The 19,689-nt window shown below is 28.6% G+C and overlaps 2 protein-coding genes across 3 annotated transcripts; both read left to right on the top strand.

Annotated features, from left to right (window-relative positions):
* Positions 1 to 12,060, top strand: mahj (LisH and WD40 domain-containing protein mahjong). 2 transcript variants are annotated; one of them, XM_089218871.1, is made up of 27 exons: positions 1 to 234; positions 358 to 514; positions 844 to 994; positions 1,085 to 1,216; positions 1,283 to 1,410; positions 1,477 to 1,631; positions 3,955 to 4,103; positions 4,168 to 4,335; positions 5,490 to 5,623; positions 5,691 to 5,829; positions 5,900 to 6,133; positions 6,194 to 6,366; positions 6,426 to 6,699; positions 6,775 to 6,897; positions 7,297 to 7,450; positions 7,519 to 7,664; positions 8,825 to 9,001; positions 9,365 to 9,516; positions 9,601 to 9,819; positions 9,879 to 10,059; positions 10,126 to 10,337; positions 10,400 to 10,484; positions 10,547 to 10,756; positions 10,838 to 11,036; positions 11,128 to 11,282; positions 11,342 to 11,408; positions 11,511 to 12,060. In XM_089218871.1, exons 2-27 carry the CDS (start codon positions 405 to 407, stop codon positions 11,714 to 11,716), a joined length of 4,233 nt encoding a protein of 1,410 aa, XP_089074997.1. In that variant the 5' UTR covers positions 1 to 234; positions 358 to 404; the 3' UTR covers positions 11,717 to 12,060. The 2 variants fall into 2 exon arrangements, with proteins under 2 accessions (XP_089074997.1, XP_015370124.2); XM_015514638.2 differs by having other exon boundaries at positions 4 to 234; positions 6,194 to 6,360.
* Positions 12,061 to 15,652: 3,592 nt separating this feature from the next.
* Positions 15,653 to 19,498, top strand: LOC107166092 (deoxynucleoside kinase-like). The gene is made up of 5 exons (XM_015514626.2): positions 15,653 to 16,091; positions 16,169 to 16,311; positions 18,325 to 18,443; positions 18,511 to 18,668; positions 18,867 to 19,498. Exons 1-5 carry the CDS (start codon positions 15,693 to 15,695, stop codon positions 19,077 to 19,079), a joined length of 1,032 nt encoding a protein of 343 aa, XP_015370112.2. The 5' UTR covers positions 15,653 to 15,692; the 3' UTR covers positions 19,080 to 19,498.
* The last annotated feature ends 191 nt before the right edge of the window (positions 19,499 to 19,689 follow it).

Here is a 19,689-nt window from a genome sequence, read left to right as displayed (position 1 = left end):
AGCGGTTCGTCCTGACAAGAATCGTGCGTCGTGCCGTAGCACACTAGCACGTAGTTTACCTGTAGTTGTTGTTGCTCGTCCTGTCTGCCTGTTAGACGTTACTACGTTAGTCGTTGTAAGTTTGTTACTCGTCTTGTTCTTGTGCTTGTGGCGTCTGCTGAACAGGCTGAAGAAGACCTGTGTACAATTTTTTATGTTACCGTTGGCTGCATTCCTGGCCGCAATTAGTGACTGGTATGGGAGTTTAGATTATTTTTTCGTAGAAAAAATAGATCCGGAAATCGGGTTTTCTATTACATTTCCATCACCACAGATGCCGATCTAATCATTATTTTTTATTCTTCATTCTTTCTACAGGGTTAAACGTCGTCCCGTGGACGCTTGGTGTTCAGTTATTGTTGAATATGGAAAGACCCGCAGTCGAGACAGTCGTAACCGAGCTGGGCAACTTACTCCGGAAATGGGAAGAAGAAATGCCGACCCCTAACTACAACCCTATACCGACGTTAACAAAGTAATTTAAACCTTCATAACATTGATAATAGATCATTTTTTCAATTTTGATAAATTAAGCTTTGTATATAAATTCTTTGATAAGTCTTTTTTAATATTTTAAAGCTTTATTCATGGTTATATCTTACCTAATACTATTTCTAAGCAAATTAATGATACTTGTTCCTATGCTAAAATACGACTACGAGTATGAGTTTCTTATTTATAAATCTTAACTATTCCAATACCAGAATTTTTTTCAGTATTCAACAAATTAATAAAATATTTATTTTTCTGATATTAGATGTATTAGGGTAATGTCATTAATTTTATGATTTTAATTTTTTCCAGATTATGTGAATTATTTGAAGCAGAATCAAAAAATTATCTTAAAAAAGACCCAGATCCTTTTGATGATCGTCATCCATCTCGAATAGATCCTACTTGTTCATTGGGCCAGATGTATAAGATTTTGTTTCGTAAAGATTCTTTAATGAATAAGGTAGATATTTAAATATATACATATTTTGATGTTATTAAATTTATATTTATAATTTACATTTATCTATACCTACTATTAAAATATTTTCAGTTAGTAATGGATTATTTGAAAGAACATCATTGGCCAAGACGAACTAAAGATAACCACGATTTAAATGTTGTCGCATGTAGGCTTATACTGAACCTCATACCCGGTTTAGAAACAACTGTTGTTTTTGAAAGTGTAAGTAATCCTTTAATTTATAACATTATTATTGTTTGGCAACTTATAAAAAAATAAATTATCTAGCCTGCAAATGATCAACTTATTCAAAGATTATTCACTTGGGCAGAAAATAATAGTGAACCATTACAAACTTATGCTACTGGACTATTGGCATCTTGTATGGAGTTGACAGACATTGCTGCTAATTTCAAGTGAGTATTATTATATATAGACATATACCTTAATGTATGACTAAAATATAATTTTAAATTATTTAGAGAAGATAATAATAAACTTGTACCAATTATATTGGATCGTCTACATTCATATTATACTCAGTTTTGTGAAGAAAATGAAATCAATCAAAGCACACAGCCATATCAAAATGATCAGCCCAATGATGATTTAAATGCTCCATCTCCAAAAAAAAAAAGTAATTTTTCATTCTTAAAATAGATTATTTATAATATTTAATGAATTTAAAATAATAAAAAACTATTAACTGTATAGGTAGTAGATATTTAATTATATTTAGATATGCTTAAAATATTTGCATCATTTGAATCTCTTCAAAATATTTACAAAATATAATTAAAAAAACTTAATGACTGTTTAGTACAACATAAACTAACAAATATATACTCTATATTCAAATGAGAAGATAGCAAAGTTGAATATTTTTATCATTAAATAAGTGTTTAATTTGAGGACTAGGAAATCAAGTACAGTAGTCATCCGATAATTCGAAATTCAGGGAACCGAGTTAAAAATTCGATTTATAGAGGTTTTTGATTTATCGAGGGAAAAAAATATTTTTTCACTTGCTTCAACTGCCACTATTAATTTTTTTTTTGTCGGCTATCGAACACTTGTACTTAACGGTTTTTATGGGACCCATGTTGCGACATTCTACATTTTATTCAATTTCAATAATAGTTTAACTATTTCAGAGATTTATTTTGGTAAAATTATCATGTAATAACATTTATAAACCATAATAATATTTTACCACCATCAATATTAGTTTCATTACGAGCACGTTAAATAGACTGTACGTAATCTTTAAACATATGAACTTAAATATAATCTCGTTTGAAAAAATTTGAATTATAGAGGTTTGTGGAAAAAATTAGTTGTAGAGTATGCCTCACCGACAGACATTTCGAGTTATTGAGAGGACCGGAGTACATGTATTTTTTTCTAATTATATAGGTTTTCTTAGGAGACTTAGAGTTTAGATCGATTTATGGAGTTTCTTGAATTATCGAGTGACTACTGTAAATTTACTTACTATGTTAGGTACATTCCGTATAAAAAGGATTTTGATTTTTTCTTGGTTATTTTTAAAACAATAGAAATTTGTTCTTTCACCATCTATTGAGAAAATAAACAAGTTAATTTCAAAAACTATTAGAATTGTTAATTCTTAATATGGTTAATCAATCATTTTGAAGAAGTTACTTGATAAAAACACATGCTTATGATTATAAACTTATCTGAATATATTTATTTTATTTCATGATCTTTTGTTTATTAATGGACAAATGGTCTTTTAGTCTAGTGTTAACAGCTGATGTAGGGTCTCTCAGAACGAATGCATGTTTTTCAAAATTATGCTAGGTTAAAAGTAATTTCAGTAAAAAAAATTTTAGTTTATCAAAAAATGTAAAAACATGTAGTTTTTTATATTTGATAAGATTTAAATTTTGGAAATAATGTTAGGTATATGGTGCTCTTGAGCTGCAATACAGGAATGTAGGCGCTTGCGAAACAAGCCCATCACTTCGGTCAGCATCTGTCCCTGAGCTTCTCTCTCCCACCACTCGTTTGAACTCATCCTTCAATTCATCTAGGGTTCATGGTTTGTATTGATAGACTTGATTGATTTTATGTGATCCAAGGCTCCTCATGGAACTGTTATGGGTTGACTGAGGACCAGCAGTGACAATTTTGATTATTGACATCAACATTTAAGTGAAAATGAGAATCGTCACTCATTAACAAAATCATGCTATCCTTATTGTCGATAAGTTCAATCATGAGCTGAGCAATATTAACACATTATTGGTAATCACTTGCCAATAACTGTTGGCAAACTTGGATTTTATAGAGATAAAATGATAAATCAATTGTCAAGATCTGGCTCATTGGTCCTCAGGAGAAACTGCGAGTAAACAAATGGAACAGTTGAGGCTCCACAATGTGTTGAACCTTGCTCTATCCATTTTTCTAGTGTTCTAATAATCTAATTTTGTCCATTAGTTTCTTTCATCAGCACCGTACCTGTTGTGTTGAACGCTATGACCTATTTCATTATGGTATTGCGGTCACAAATCATTCTATGACGCGGAATATTAAAATGAGTTAAAAAATTTTGCTGCGTTTGTACAATAGATTTCTCAATTTTTTACACCATGTTGACAACTTAAGCTGAATCTTATGAGTTTTATGACGAGCTGTATTCCACACTGTATCCAACTTGAAGTATTAATAATCTTAAAAACATGTGTTGTTCTGACAGGGCCTGTATATATCTAACACTAGAACTTATTTATCACAATAATAGCAAAATAAAATTCTGAAGGAACAGAAAATGGTTTTTGCTGATAAAAAAAGATTTTGTTCCATAAATAATACTTTTTTAAATTAAAATATACATGTTTGATTCAATATTTTAAAAGAAGCCCCATGAATCTGTTCCTTTCAAACCCTTTTACTATTTTATTGTAATTGTTTAATCTAAAAATATATTTTAGAAAGAGAAGAAAATGGTATTTGTGGTGATAGTAATTCATCATCGACTGAGTCAAATACAAGCAACTGGATACAAATCTATCCACCTACTTTGACAACAAAATTAGTTTACTGTCTTAAATATTTAGTTCCAACCGGAGAATATCAAGAAGTAAGTATTATCTCTATTATACTATGATTTTCATCAAAAACATTTTTTAATAATTTGTTTTTAGTTTTTAAGCCATGCTTATGAAAAAAATGCACTTAACTTAGTAATGAAAATAATCAATTCTTCAGAAAAACAAAATGGTTATTTAACATTTGAAGCATTAAAATACTTAGCAGCTCTTTTATGCCATAAAAAATTTGCCACAGAATTTATTGGTTCGCAAGGATTACAAGTATGTTTTTTATATTATATGTAAATTCATTGGTGTTGAATGTAATTGTATTAGTTGTGGATTGTGATAGTTCCAAAAACCTACCTTTTCAACAAATTGAAACAGCATATCACTACAAAATTATGCATTAATGCATTATTGTTGTTAATCAAGTTATAAGCCACTACCAAATTAGGTAAAATAGTTAATTGTCATATAGCTTAAAATTAGTCTAAACATTATAAAAATTTTGTTGTGCATAGAAAATATTAAAATAATAATCATATACTTTATAGTTCAAGACTCTACTATAGTTGTAGGCAGGGCCAAAGGAGCTTCTTGTTATGCCCCCCAATTGTCTATTTTTTGAAGGTGGTATCAAAATCATAAATTCATATTTTTTAAACTAAAATTGCTACCAACATTTTAGTAAACAATTTATTTTATTATACTTGATGATATAATTTATATTAACAGTAGTGTGGTAGTTAAATGTGGAAAACCACCAATGGTGCTAATGTTTTTGGGTTTTGCGCTTAGTCATTTTTTTGTTTTTTTCTATATTCTTTTTCCATAAAAAAAAAAATAAATAAATAAATAAAGAAAAAATAAATCTTTAATTGTTTTTCTATATAAAAATTTTTACTTCATTTTAATTTTCAGATTTCTGCATTTGATACTTTATATCTTTTATTTTATACCAGGCTGTCTATTTACACATGAATTCCAGGATGCTAAATGATAAATATTTTAATTCTTAAAAATTTTCATCACATAATTTTCCTTCAACCATGATATTGTACTCTTTGATATGTTAACAAAATGTTACTATATCAAATATATATGTACAGAATTAGTAATAAAATACAGATAGCTCCATTTTTTTCTTGATCAATAACCCCTTGACAATTTTTCACATACTATATCTACACGTAAATACCAATGTTCAAAATTACTATAAACGATAATAAGTATCTTATTGGTAATTATATCAAATAAGTGATATATTTCAAATAATATTATATTTTTGAACTATTGCGGACCACATCAAAAAGAGGGTTCACATGTTACATGTTTAAGCCACTGCTTATATAATTAAATAATTAAAATTTATCTTATTCTTAAAATGTTGAATATATGTTATTTATAAATCACACTAATTTATTTTTGTTTAGAAATTACTACTAATTCCAAAACCTAGTATTCCTTCCACTGGTGTTTCAATTTGCTTTTATTATTTGTCATATTGTGAGGAAGCAATGGAAAGGATTTGTCTTTTACCTGAACATGTCCTTGTTGATCTTGTAAAGTATGTCAAAGTATTTTTCTGTTTTATATTTATTAAATCTAACCGGTTTTTAATCATCACTCAAAAGGTATGCACTATGGATGTTGGAGTGTTCTCATGATTCTAGTAGATGTCATGCAACTATGTTTTTCAGTTATAGTTTTCATTTTAGAGTTATTCAAGAAATATTTGATAACCACGATGGATTACGTAAGCTGTTAAATGTGGTATGATTCATTTACTTATTCTAAGTTAAATTAAGTAAGTGAAATGCGTTCCTAATAATATTTTTTACAGGTTAGTACATTGCCTATTCTTTCAAATGAAGATCCAGCCTATAGTGCAGTAACAGAGGATGCTGAATGTTCTGCAAGACAAATTATTCGCCACGTCTGTGCTGGTTTGAAACATTATTTTGAAGCACATTTGCATATAAAAGCTCAGCAAATACGTAGAGCAAAAATGAGAGATTCTGGTCTGTTAATTTCGTCGAATATGGTTCATAATTTTTTCACAGTGCCTGGTTATAAAGTATAATATTTTATAAATTTAACTAAGTAAACAATATCTATTATTATATATTTTTTTTAGTCCACAAAAAAATCTCGTGCTGAAGTACAAGAAGAGATAGAGCTATTATCAAATGCTGTGTCCCTGAAGAGCCATTGGACACCAATTGATCAATTACTTAAATTGGGTGGCTTAAGTTTATTATTGCAAATAATCAATTTGGCCCATGAATGGAATTTTTCAGGAAGGCACGAGTAGATGAAATACTTAATTTTTTTAACTATGCATACTAAATCATTAAATTTCATTACAGGTGTGAAATGATTAAAAATGCTCTCGAAGTAATTAACATATGTGCTGTATTACCAAAAGTTCAATTAGCATTATGTGAAATACCATCGCCTAAAGTTCCAGTAGATAATCAAAACGATACATCTACCAATGAAGAAGATGACCCACAGTCTGAAAATGACACTGTCGGATTAAATATTATTATAAAAGCGGCAGAAGGTGATCTTTTAGATGCTGATATTCAAAAAGCGGCACTTTCTGTTATTATAACTTGTGTTTGTGCACCAATACATAGGGTATATACTTTCATAGAATTTTAAATATAAATTTGATTTGTGAGTATAAACTTAACATTAAATATTAAACTTTAGGAAGGTGGAAGTATAGCATACTATTCCTCATATGGATCAGCTAAAAAACGAACACCAAAGACTTATGATGATGCTGTGATTGAAAAAATTTGGGATTGTATTAGAAATAATAATGGAATTATGGTAAGTTTAGTTTCAATAATTGTGATTGGTTGAGTAGTTTGAATTAATGTAAGTTTATGACTAGTTTTTCGATAGTTACTCATATGTTCTTGTAGCAATCACTTTATATTTTAACTTCTCTCTAAACTTTAATATATAATTTTTTATCATTATACTTTTATAAAAATGCCAATTAAGGTTTGTATTTTAAGTTTAACCTATTTTAGAAATCAATCAATTGATCATTTTCTTATAAATCTAAATACCAGACTCATTTCTGATTTTCTGTGTAAACACAGATAATGTGCTTCAGCAACAATTTATATGACTTAATTTTATTGATTATATACAGAAAGAAGTTTTTAAACACATATTTACACATTTGTAACATAGAGAAAAATTACAATTTTTTAATCATAGGTTTTGCTTAATTTAATGACTATTAAAACACCAATTACGGATGTTGATGCTATACGTGGATTAGCAAGTCGTGCATTAGCTGGATTGGCTCGCAGTGAATCAGTTCGCCAGATAATTAGCAAATTACCTTTATTTAATACTGGCCAATTGCAGAGTATGTAAATAATTGTTTTTTTAATTATTTTGTTGAAGATTTGATATATTTTTAACATATTGTTAAAGGTTTAATGAAAAATCCTGTGTTGCAAGAAAAACGTCAAGAACATGTAACATTTCAAAAATATGCTTTAGAATTATTGGAATTGGTTTCAGGGAAAAAAAAAAGTAATGGAGCTGAAATAGAAGCATCATTGGCAAATATCAATCGAGTATGTTTTTAATTTTTAGATATTCCTAAACTTCTTGAACTTTGTTATATTCAAACTATTTAAACTCTCAAGTTAAAAGTTTGAAAACCTATCCCTATTTAAAGTACTTGTCTAAAGTGTATCTATAGAATTTATTTAAAAAAATAATACTAACTAAGAATTTAAAAATTAGTTACAATATACCATGTCATATGTCGTCTAGTGGTGTAACTAGAACCTTGGGTGCCTGTGGCATAAAATTTTCTAAGACCTCTTAAATTATTTTAAAAACATGATAAATCTTCACTTTCTAAAGTTGAACTTTATTTTAAATGCCAAAATAATATTATTTTGTCGCAAAATCTAACATTAAAAAAACCCAGTATTTTTGGTTAGGCTAGGGCCCTAATCAGTTTTGGGCCCGCAGCATTTGTCTACCTTACCTACCAAATTTTACGCCACTGCATATGTCCAAATATCACAATGGGTTATTTTTAAATGCTGGCTTAAGCGAAAAAATGTCTGTATTAAAACTATTACCAAGACCATTTACCAATTTGACTAGAATTTGTTCTCTAAATTACAAATAACACAAGCTTTAACTCTATTCTAATCAAAGTAATATTGAATAATGAATAGAAGAATTTTGAAAAATTATATATTTTTATTTTATTTTAAAATAAACAATATCAAATTAAAGAAAATATACTATTATTATTAATCAGCAATTTTACCTACTGCTGCAGTAATATCTCCTACCGCCTGAGTTTTTTTAATTTATAGCTTTTAATACCACTAAAATTATTAACCATATATTTACTACATATATTTTTCTGAATATCAACAAAAAGAAAAGGCTGAGGGCTATAGGTTGGACCACCCTGTTTTTATATTATTAATAATTTTCTTATTACCTATCTATTGTTTATTTTGAATAAGTTCATCATATTATGATTAGCTTTTTATAAACATATCTAAAAGTATTACAATATGGAAAAAAGTGATACAAAGTGCCTTTTTCTAAGTTTGCCGGGACTAGGGGACATGATTCTCAAATGAGAGAATCTTGTTTTAAACAGAACTATATGGTCAATGGTCATCCTAGTTTAGTGCCATTGAGCTACTAAAAATATTTAATCATCAACCTTAATGATTTTCTGTTTAAATTATTTTATTTGAAGGCAAATGTCGTTGCACAAACTAAAATTCATTTCAATGAACAACAATTACTCCTTTTAATGCATCAACATTTAGTGGCAAAAGGTTTGTCGGCAACTGCAGATTCATTAGTACAAGAGGCAAATCTTAATATAGCTGAAAAAAAGTCTATACCATTTACATATATTTCCCATTGCCGTGTAAGTATTATGTTCAAGAAGATATCCATCTATATTGTCTTTATTGATTCCATGTTATTATTTATTGTAAAATTTCCATTTAGCAGAAACTATATTGTGTTAGTTTTAATATTACGGTAGACTTATTATCTAATTATTTAAAGATAAGAATGTTATCTAATGTCTTTGGTATTTTCTTTTTTATATATTTATTTTTAAGTGAGTTAATAGTATGTATTATATAAAAAAATTAAAAAGCTCATAAATAGTTGATCTATTTAGAATAATATTAAAACTAACAATAAATTCTGGCATTGGTTATTTTAATTATGATACTTGATTTTGTTGGTTAATTGAATATTAATAAATATTTTTGTACTTAAGAATCGATCGATTGGAGGAGGAATATCCCCAATAAGTTCTAGACACATGATTCAAAACCAAAAATCTGAGTTGACCAATTCATCAAATGGTCCTATAAGTTCTGGATTTAGTGCCAGAATAAATTCAACTCCAGTGCGTTTGAATGTCAATAGGTATTTTGATTTATTTAATATTTAGCTTATTAACTGTGTTTCTATATGATAGACAGAGGTATCAATTGTATTTTATTTTTCCAGACGATCAGAAAATCGTCCCAAACCAGAGCCAGAACAAGAACTTGAGTCGCCTATGTCTAAATCAGTTCATAAAAAAATTGACCAAGATTTAACGTTACTTAATGATAATAATACTAACTCTAAGGTTAGTTTAGAATCTATTGTTACAGAATATTTAACCAATCAACATGCTTCATGTAAACATCCTATGGTTACGTGTCCTCAATTCAACTTATTCGTGTAAGTATTTAAATATTTAATTTTAAAACATGTATTTACTTAAAAATATTTTTATATAGTCCACACAAATGTCCTGATCCTAAACCAAGGAGTTCAATGTGTACAAACTTTGCTATGCGATTTTCCAAAAACATACATTCTAGAAAACTAAACCAAAGACTCATACACAGTCGTTTTTGTCCAACCCGCAATTTCCACATGGATGATGAAGAAGCATATTTTACGTGTTGCGAGTTTTTAGTTAGTATATTTAAAACAATATAATGCTTATTTGTATTGTTATAGTAATAAAGTTATTAATTGTAGAGCCAAAATCGTGTTGTTATTGGAACATACAATGGTGAAATAAAAGTATTCAATTTATTTACTTCTCAAGAAGAATTATCATATTCAGCCCACGATTCGTATATTATAGACTTACAATGTAGTAATGATGAAAGACTGTTGTTATCATCTGCTTCTTGGCGAGCGCCTTTAACATCTCTTTGGTCTATAACTGAAAATGCAATCAATATTAAGTAAATTAACTTAAACAAATTTTTTTTCTTTAGCCATGTTTTAAAACATTATTTTTGTTTAGATATTCTTTGGACCATGAAGAATATTGCACTTTTAGCAACTATGACCAAAATAAAATACTTGGAACTAAAGCTGAAATAGCAACTGTAATTACTGAATCTCATCTTCTCATTATAATTAACTTTTAATTTGTAATATTTTTTCCTAGATATATGATTTAGAAACTAGTAAAAGAATAATGACATTAGTTCCAAGACATTCAAATCAATATAGTAGAAATCGAGCAGCATTTGATGCTACAAATGAATTAGTGTTATCAGATGGTGTATTATGGGATGCCATTGCTGGAAAGGAAATACACAAGTTTGATAAATTAAATCAATGTGTGAGTGGAGTATTCCATCCAAATGGACTTGAAGTAAGACATATTTTTTAAAATTAAATTACTTGGGCTTATATTGTAATCTGAGAATTTATTTTTTATTTTTTATTACTTAAGATTATATCAAATACAGAAGTCTGGGATATGCGCACATTCCAGTTGTTGCGTACAGTGTCAAGTCTTGATCAGTGTAATGTGACATTCTCCAAATCAGGAGAAGGAATGTATGTGTATGTCATTGATCAAGAAATTGAAAATGATTCTTCTTACCAAACTTCATTTAAAACTTTAGATCCTAATGACTACTCAAATATAGGTAAATATGATAAACAGTGTTAGATTTGTATTTATAAAACATTTTAAAATAGAATAGTTATTTGTTTTTACAATTTGTTTTATGTGTTTAGCCACTGTTGATGTTAAAAAATTCATATATCATATGGCTTGTAATAGTACTGATACTCAAATAGCAATTGTTGAAAATCAAGGAATGTTTGAAAATATTGATGAGTCAGTTGTACGAATATACGATGTTGGTAGATCTAGAAACGAAGATGAAGCTGTAAGGTTTTTTTTTTGTGATCATTTTGATCAACTAGAATTAATCATTTACAATTTTAGGTTGATGAAGAAGAAGATGAAGAAGTTGATTCTGAAGGTTCAGGGTCAGAAGATGAAAACATGTCTTGTACGTATTGCAATGATAAATTATTTTTTCTTATATAATAATTAACTAATGTTTAAGTAGACAGTAGTTTAAAATAAAAGTTACGATTGTATGTTTAATCAGTGTTTCCATCATACTTGGAAGAAATGATAGCTGGAGGAATGGCAGCAGGTAGAATGAATGACAATTTTTCTAGTGGTAGCAGTAGCAATAGCAGTTTTGATAGCGGCGGTGAAAGTTCTCGGTCATTTACCCCATTATCAGATTCAAGTAATGATGCAAGTTATGATGCTGGAGATAATTCAGACCCTGAAAATGTAGGTGCTTAATTATTATTAAATTAAATATATTTTTATTGTTTTAATTCAAAGAGTGATATAATATGTAATAAGAAATTACTTAAGAAATACATAAGATTTACTATTACCAAACTGTTACATTGCTGTTCAGTGTTGTATTTCTGTGATTGAAAATAATGTTTTCTATTGTATGTGTTATTGTACTATAATATTTGTTTGTATAATAATATGATAAAATACTTCTAAAAGAAAACCTTTTGAAGACTTACTGAACGCTTTATTTGGAATTATATTCTTTGGTTTGTTGTTGACAATATAATTTTTGTACATAAATTTCAATTATACAGTAATATATCAATATCATACTATCATAATATCTAGTTTTAACATAAATTTTTTTTCTTTAAATGTTGATGTTTTAAATATTTATTCTGGTTAAGTAAGTATTCCTAACATTTCTTTATTTTCTTATTTTATTTAAATAGAAACCACCTACTAGTGATGGGGTTGGTACCCCTATGATTCTTAAACAGTTACAGTGCCACAGTGGTACATACTACAAGTACTACTTATTAGTTCTTTACTTTATTAACAGTAACTGAAAAAGTTAAAATGCTTAACAATATTTAATTACTAAACATAATACGAGATAATAACTTATTAAGTAGTTATGTGAGTAATGTATTTAAAAATCCTACCTAAAAATATTGTAACTATTTAATGAAAAAATAAATTTTATTGGGGAATTCAAAATTAATAGCTCATACGACATGTTTTTTAATCCATATATTATGTTTTTATTCCTCTTCAATTCCTACTAGTATGTTCGAAATAATTTTAGAATTAAATAAAATAAACTTCACCAATGTTCAATCTACAAGATATAACTAGGGCTCATAAGTTCATGCATTTTTGTTTACCAAACTTTATAAAATATTGAGTGACATCAAAACTTGTTTAATGAGATATGGAATCAGTATATAAAATTCAATTTTGCATATTTTTAAATAATTTTTTTGATAGTCAATGAATAGTTTTTAGAAGATAATTTACAATAAGATTAAAATAACATGAGTAACACGTAGAGGAAGAAACCCATTGGTAATACATTTTATACTAATTTAATAGGTCTAAATCATTTATGCTTTAGTCTACGTGGTGAGTTTTTTGGTAGGATGAAGGTGGACATGTATGATAATAAAGCGTTGCATTCTTAAATTTTGGTGGAAGCGTTTGTACATTATTTTGGCTAGTTTAATGGTAGTACTTATTTTTTGTCAGTATCATACCAAAACAAAATTTGTTCGAAAGTATTATCTACATTTTATAACATGATAATTTCAAAGGTAGTATATCACTTTTGGCTTTAGGTTGCTTATAGAGTTGCTTTCGCGGTTATCTATGTATGATAATATATAATATATAATATGATAATCGTGGTTGCTTCAGAATTCTATAGATTAATTGGTATCCTTGCATACAACCTAAATACAACCGGTATATACTTATCTAAATAAATAAAAATAAAGCATACATTTAAAATATTCTGTAATTTAGAATAATTTATTATGAATTAAAAAAGTTTAGTGTCCTACAATCGATGTGTTGTCTCCATCTTACAAATGCGTAACTTGACAAATTTTGGGATCCGAGTAATTGATTTTACTCAGTTGTTATTGTTGGGTTGAATTTACCTATTATACAATTTAGAAATTAGAACTAAGAATATTATCTAGTGAACAGTGAACCACGTTGGTTTTTTTATACATATAATTTTACAACAAGAGATGAGTATTTTAAAATTATATTTCATTGTGCATTTTAAAATACTCTGCTTGTTTTAAAATTAATATATAAAAAAAAACCAACGATGTTCACTAGGTAGATAATATTTTTACTTCTAAATTGTATAATATGTAAATTCGCATTTCACTCCAATATTATTATAATAAAGTTAAATCGATTATTTAAAATGTACAATTCGCTATGTTAGTATGTTACGCGTTTTTAAGACGGAGACAACACTTGCGGCTATGGTGCTCATGTCATGACGTCTAACAGTTGGCACATCAACAATGGCGTATTTAGGGGGGTTTTGGGGTGTTCACCCACTAACATAGCTCATCTATGCACCTTATATCTACCTCTAGTAAAGCCGTCCTGTGTTATGCAATGGCTTAGGTAGAATGAATAGTATAGACATTTTATTATATCTTGACAATTTGGGACCAGAAAGTGTTTTACTACAATTTTAAACTGTACTCAGGTGGCCGGCAAATCGGTAAAAAATTATATAAGTGTGCCAGTGCGCAACGGAATACGGATTACGGATAAGAACAATATTTAAATATATAATTCTGAAAATAAACATTAAGGAATTCCCGCGGTTACTCGGTGTGCCACAGCCCAAATTTGAAGAAGAAGAAACTGTTTTGTGATTTGTATTACCGGCATTACTGTACTATAAAAAAATACTATTAACAATTATTGTTAACTTGATTCTTGGTATTTATTATAATAATATATCATCGAATACCTATAATGGGGCATGGGCTATAATATTACATTATACCATATAAGCTGTAAACTCAATGATAATATTTTATTGACATTTTATTTTATTAGTTAATATACTTATTGTAGTACGAGTAACTACTTAGAAATTATTTATTAGCTTTTACCAGTTACCACGGGTATGGTTCATCATATACATATTATATATTATATACATGTAGTATAATAATTATAGATTAATGATTATAAATACGATACGAATACGACATACCTACGAAATAATATTAATATTAATTATATTTGTGGTATTCATAGCTATTGATATTATGATACCTATTGTACAGTGTACACCACTGATAACTTTATTAATTATATAGCATCGTTGTATTGTTCTGTGGCTGTATGTAACTATGTATTGCAACTATTGCTGCGTCTCAACTGACGCCAATTCATATATCAACGTAGAATTTACTTGATGTATTTAGTTATAATGTTTATTTCACTTAATACAAAAATACAATAAAATTATGATTAAATGATGAGGTGAGCGGTGTTACGACCTACCTCCAAATGTCTTGTTTAGGCTTATCTGCCCAACTGTCTAGCTCACAATGCTCACATTTAAGAACATTAAGAACCGTCTGACTCACATTTTAAAACAGTCTGACGAGCTCCTGTCCCCGTCTCTTATATATGATTTGGTCCTTATGAGAGGTGGTTGTATTGGTGGAGACTTTCCTGTTACATGCCGGAATTTGGTCTAGTCATTCAACTTAATATTAATATGCTGACCATTTCGTATCCTTTTACATGGGGTCTACTGTCATTTCTGAGAAGAGACGTGTGAAAACACTTATATAGTTTAATTAATCTTATTCACCACCTTCCTATTTTTGACCTCTGTATACTTTTTATATTAATGGCTCATTAGTTTTAGTCATACCTAATACTTATTTTATAGTCATAATTGCGTGACATCTCGTTCATATTTTATAGGTACGTAACAGTATAATTATAGTTCAGTGATTTTTACTCTATTACAGCGGTTAGTTTCTCTATCGGGCCGTTGGGGAAATTGCATTCAACAAAAATCAAATGATCACAAACAGTAAAATTAATTTTTTGAGTTTCAGATCTGAATATGTTAATGAGATTGGGGCATTTAGCGTATAAGGTCGAAAATCATTATTCCATAGCCATTGTTGTAGAGTGCCAGGGTGGTTCTTCAATTTTTCACGGTTTTTGAATAAGAAATTAAATAATCGGCTTATAACCATCACTCAAATTTCAGAGAAAATAATTATTGGCTATTGCACCGTTGCCGATCACGCGCACATCCCACGTGATGACAATGTCATGTGAAATCGTGATTTGAATGAATTGATAATAAATAATAATAAAGACGTCTCGAGTCTCGACTCGTGGGTGATAACAGCGGCGGCATGGCACAATCGGTTCGGTTGTAACTCGTCAATTATATTGTAATGTAGGCATGCAGCAACAACGACAAGGGGTCAGGGGGGACAACGCGTTTTGGCGGTTAAAAGCGATGAATTCGTTGTGTTTGTGTTGTCGACGCCATCGCGGCCTGCCTACATTGTCTACAACGTCATTGCTCCGTTGCGCCCCGCCGGTTTCGTACCTCCGTACCGTTCACTCGCAGATCCGCACCGGTCGACTACTGCACGACGTTGCCGCTAAGATTATTTCTAAGACTCGAGCAGACATGGCCGTCAACAAAAACTGCAGCCGGCCGTACACGGTGTTCGTCGAGGGTAACGTGGGCAGCGGAAAGACAACGTTTCTGGAACAGTTCGCCGACTGCCCGAACGTGTTCCTCGCCAAGGAACCTGTACACAAGTGGCAGGACGTGCGTGGCCACAACTTTTTGGTGAGCAAATACTCGTCACAGTCGCCGGTGTACTATTATGCCCGTGTACGGCGTGTTGTAAGTTTCCGTTTTTCCAGGGACTGATGTACGAGGACCCGAAACGGTGGAGCTTCGCGTTCCAGTCGATCGTGCAGAGGACCATGTTGGAACTGCACCAAGCCAGGCCAGAACTTCCCGGTCAGAACATCAAGATAATGGAACGGTCCATCTACAGCGCCCGGTGATTGTTAATTTTGAATTTTGATTATTTATCATATTTTTTTTTTCCCGCCCATTTTGTCATTGTTATTAAATGTCTCGTTGTCATTATTATTATCGTAACGCTTGCTGTGGGTAAACCTGCATAATATAATTGAATAACAACCAATAATTAGTGTATTATTGGTGGAAGCATTAGAAGTCTGGTAGATGAGACGATACCCGTTTTTCTCGAGGTTTTTCTGTACTTCAAAATGTTGGGCTTTTGAATTTTTTTACAGTAGGTATTTCGATTTGGTTCTGTACCTACAGTAGTTTCGTTACACAGTTCTACAGCTGTTTTAGAAACTAATAATATGTTTTCGTTTCATTCTACTGTCATGATACATATTAATTGATTTTGCCTAAGGTATTCACCAATAACTATGACTATTCATGTTATTACGTTCAAATTTCAAAAATGTGATAATGACCGTGTTGTAGTGTTGTTGCTCGCTTGTTTATATATAAATATATATATATTATACTGTTAGTGGGGGGTATGGCGGTTTTTCATTTAGTTTAAACTGATTGATAACCAGATGTGTTTGGTTAATGATTATATTATAATATTATTTTAAATTTTCCACGAACTGACATTCCTAACCTAAATCAATAACAAAAAAAAAAACGGCTAATTTGCAATTAGTAAATTATTACAATCAATTTCATGTACTTTAATTTAAATTTTGTTTAGATTCACTTGCACCTATTATTTTTTAATTTACGATCATTATAATTTTATGGAAATGATTTCATTTCAACTTGTTCTACAACTCTACATAATATAGTCATTATTGTTTGAAATCAAATCTCTTAGTACTTTTCACCTACATTAAAAAAAATTTTTAAGTAAACTCAAAAATTATTATTTCTTTTATTATTTTATTCTTTAGTAAATTAATACACTGTTCATTTTTTTTTTTTAATTTTATGCTGTTATTTTTATTTTAAGTATTCCAATCAGGTACATATGCATGAATAAAATATTGTAATTACATTTATTAATGATTACAATATTTTGCTAGGAAATTATGTTATTAGTACCTACCTATATGTAATATGTTAGTCCCTAGCAAGAGTGATAAGTATAAAGAAATAATGATATATCGTAGTGTTCAATAAACATTATCATAAATATACTATAATATTGAAATACCCAATAATTATTGTTTTAAATAAAAATTGAAATATTTGTTGTTTCTCAATGTTAAATCTACATTTTATTTAGATATGTTCTATTAGTTAGGTTATAATGATCCCTAATAATGATAAGTAATAACATGAAAATAATTTTGTTTTATATTAATTGACTATTATGTAACTAATGGTTTAAATGATTACTAGTTATTACCTACTTATTATTACTTAAAATTTTAACTATAATTATAGTTGTTAGATGTTGTCAAATGTCTATTTTAATTTAATAGTTGGTAGATAAATTTAATTTGTTTACACTCCATATCAACAAAAGATTGCTGAATTTTTAATAAGGATGTACACAATCCAAATTGTTTAATTGAAATCTACTAATAAAAAAAATTTATATTGTTATTTTAATATTAAATTAGTTAACAACAATTACAATTTTTGTTTTATACATTAATTGTACAAGTACATTAATGTTATATCTACTTGAATTCATAAAAATAAAAATATAGGCAACGATACTTATATGTATACTATTTTAGTTTTAAGCTGTTGAGTTTTAATATATTCTGTTCCACCTTAGAACATGCTGCTGCCTTACTAAAATCGGTTTTTCTGTGCACCCCATGCATAACTCTGGGAAACCAGTTTTGATAGCATGGTGACATGGAGTATGGAGTTAAACATTACTGGCATGTTCTATCTTGAAACAGAGTATATAATATATAATAAGTATATACGAGTAGGTACTTTTAATTTATGTTTAAAATTGTGTTTAGGTAATATATTTCTAATTCAACAAAAAAGCAGGAATTTGAATAACAATATAAAATATTTACATTTTCAGCAATATATTTGTTGAAAACTTATACAAAGACAATCTAATGGCAGCTCCTGAATATTCTGTGCTAGACGCATGGTATAAGTGGCTAATAGAAAATGTTCAAATTGAATCTGACCTCATAAGTATGGCTTAACATAAAATATAAAAAATCATAAATTGTTGTTACATGAATATATTTTTAATTTTTAGTTTACCTGAGGACTGATCCAAAAATAGCTTACCAAAGAATCAAAACCAGAAATAGATTTGAAGAAAAAGACGTTTCATTGGAATACATACAACATTTACATGAATTGCATGACAAGTGGTTAAATGTACACAATACTGACGTACCAAAGAATATACCTGTAAGTAAATTTATTGTTATGATAGATACACTATACCTAGATTTAATAAACTTAGAAGAAAAATGAAAGTCCCTTTATTGTTCTAACGATAAATATTGTATATGCTTATGTTATTGGATATTATTCACTAAGAAAACTACTTTTATTTAAAGAATTTTGTTCAAATTTTAACAAAATGTTTTCTACTGTTTATTTTAGGTAGTGATTGTTGACGCTAATCAAAGTATGGATTTAGTTAGAAAGCAATTCAAAGGTATTAAAAACCTTATAACTAAAAATGCATCTGCACTTGAAGAGCCAAAATTATGTCCTACAAATTCTGAAATTGGTAAAAATATAAATGACATTCACATCTCATCTAATTGTAAATTGATATCAGACTCGACCATTGTTCCAGCTCAAAGAGTCTAATTTAAACATTCTTTTCTTTGTCAAATGAAACATTTAAAACCTATATATTTTTTACTTTATATTTTTATACTTATATTTTCATTTATGCTTTTGATGAAAAAAATTAAAATATTGAATAAGGGACGTGGATTTCACTAGGTATCCTATATATATTTTGTAATTATATATTATATAGATGATACGTATTTGCAATATGATTAGTTAAAAAATCTATATATTTATACTTGTAAAAAATTATTATTATTTACTATTATTTTTTTTTTTTAGTATTATAAAATTATTTTTTTTGTTTAAACTGCACACTTGAAATATCTTTTATTGACTTCAGCACATTTCATTCAAAAATGTTTGTAAGCAAATTTATTCATTTCTAGTTTCTACATCTGACAATACTAGAATAAAGTAAAAATTACTTGATATTATTCATTTTTTTTTATACTATCATGTGAAAATGTAATTTTCCTTTAGATACCAATTGGTAATTCAAAAATATATCACTTTATACAGTTTTAAAAATTGCTGTGATAACTGATAACTAAACTATGTATTTTATATATGGAATTGCTAACTGATTTATATTTTTTTTATTTTATGTAAATTATAATTCCTC

The sequence above is a fragment of the Diuraphis noxia genome, unplaced genomic scaffold (genome assembly GCF_037042655.1).
Source record: "Diuraphis noxia isolate RWA-SAM2 unplaced genomic scaffold, SU_Dnox_SAM2 contig0002, whole genome shotgun sequence".
Taxonomy (NCBI): Eukaryota; Metazoa; Arthropoda; class Insecta; order Hemiptera; family Aphididae; genus Diuraphis; species Diuraphis noxia.
The sequence above is the reverse complement of the archived record's forward strand: the minus strand, read 5'-3'. Positions and strand labels throughout refer to the sequence as shown.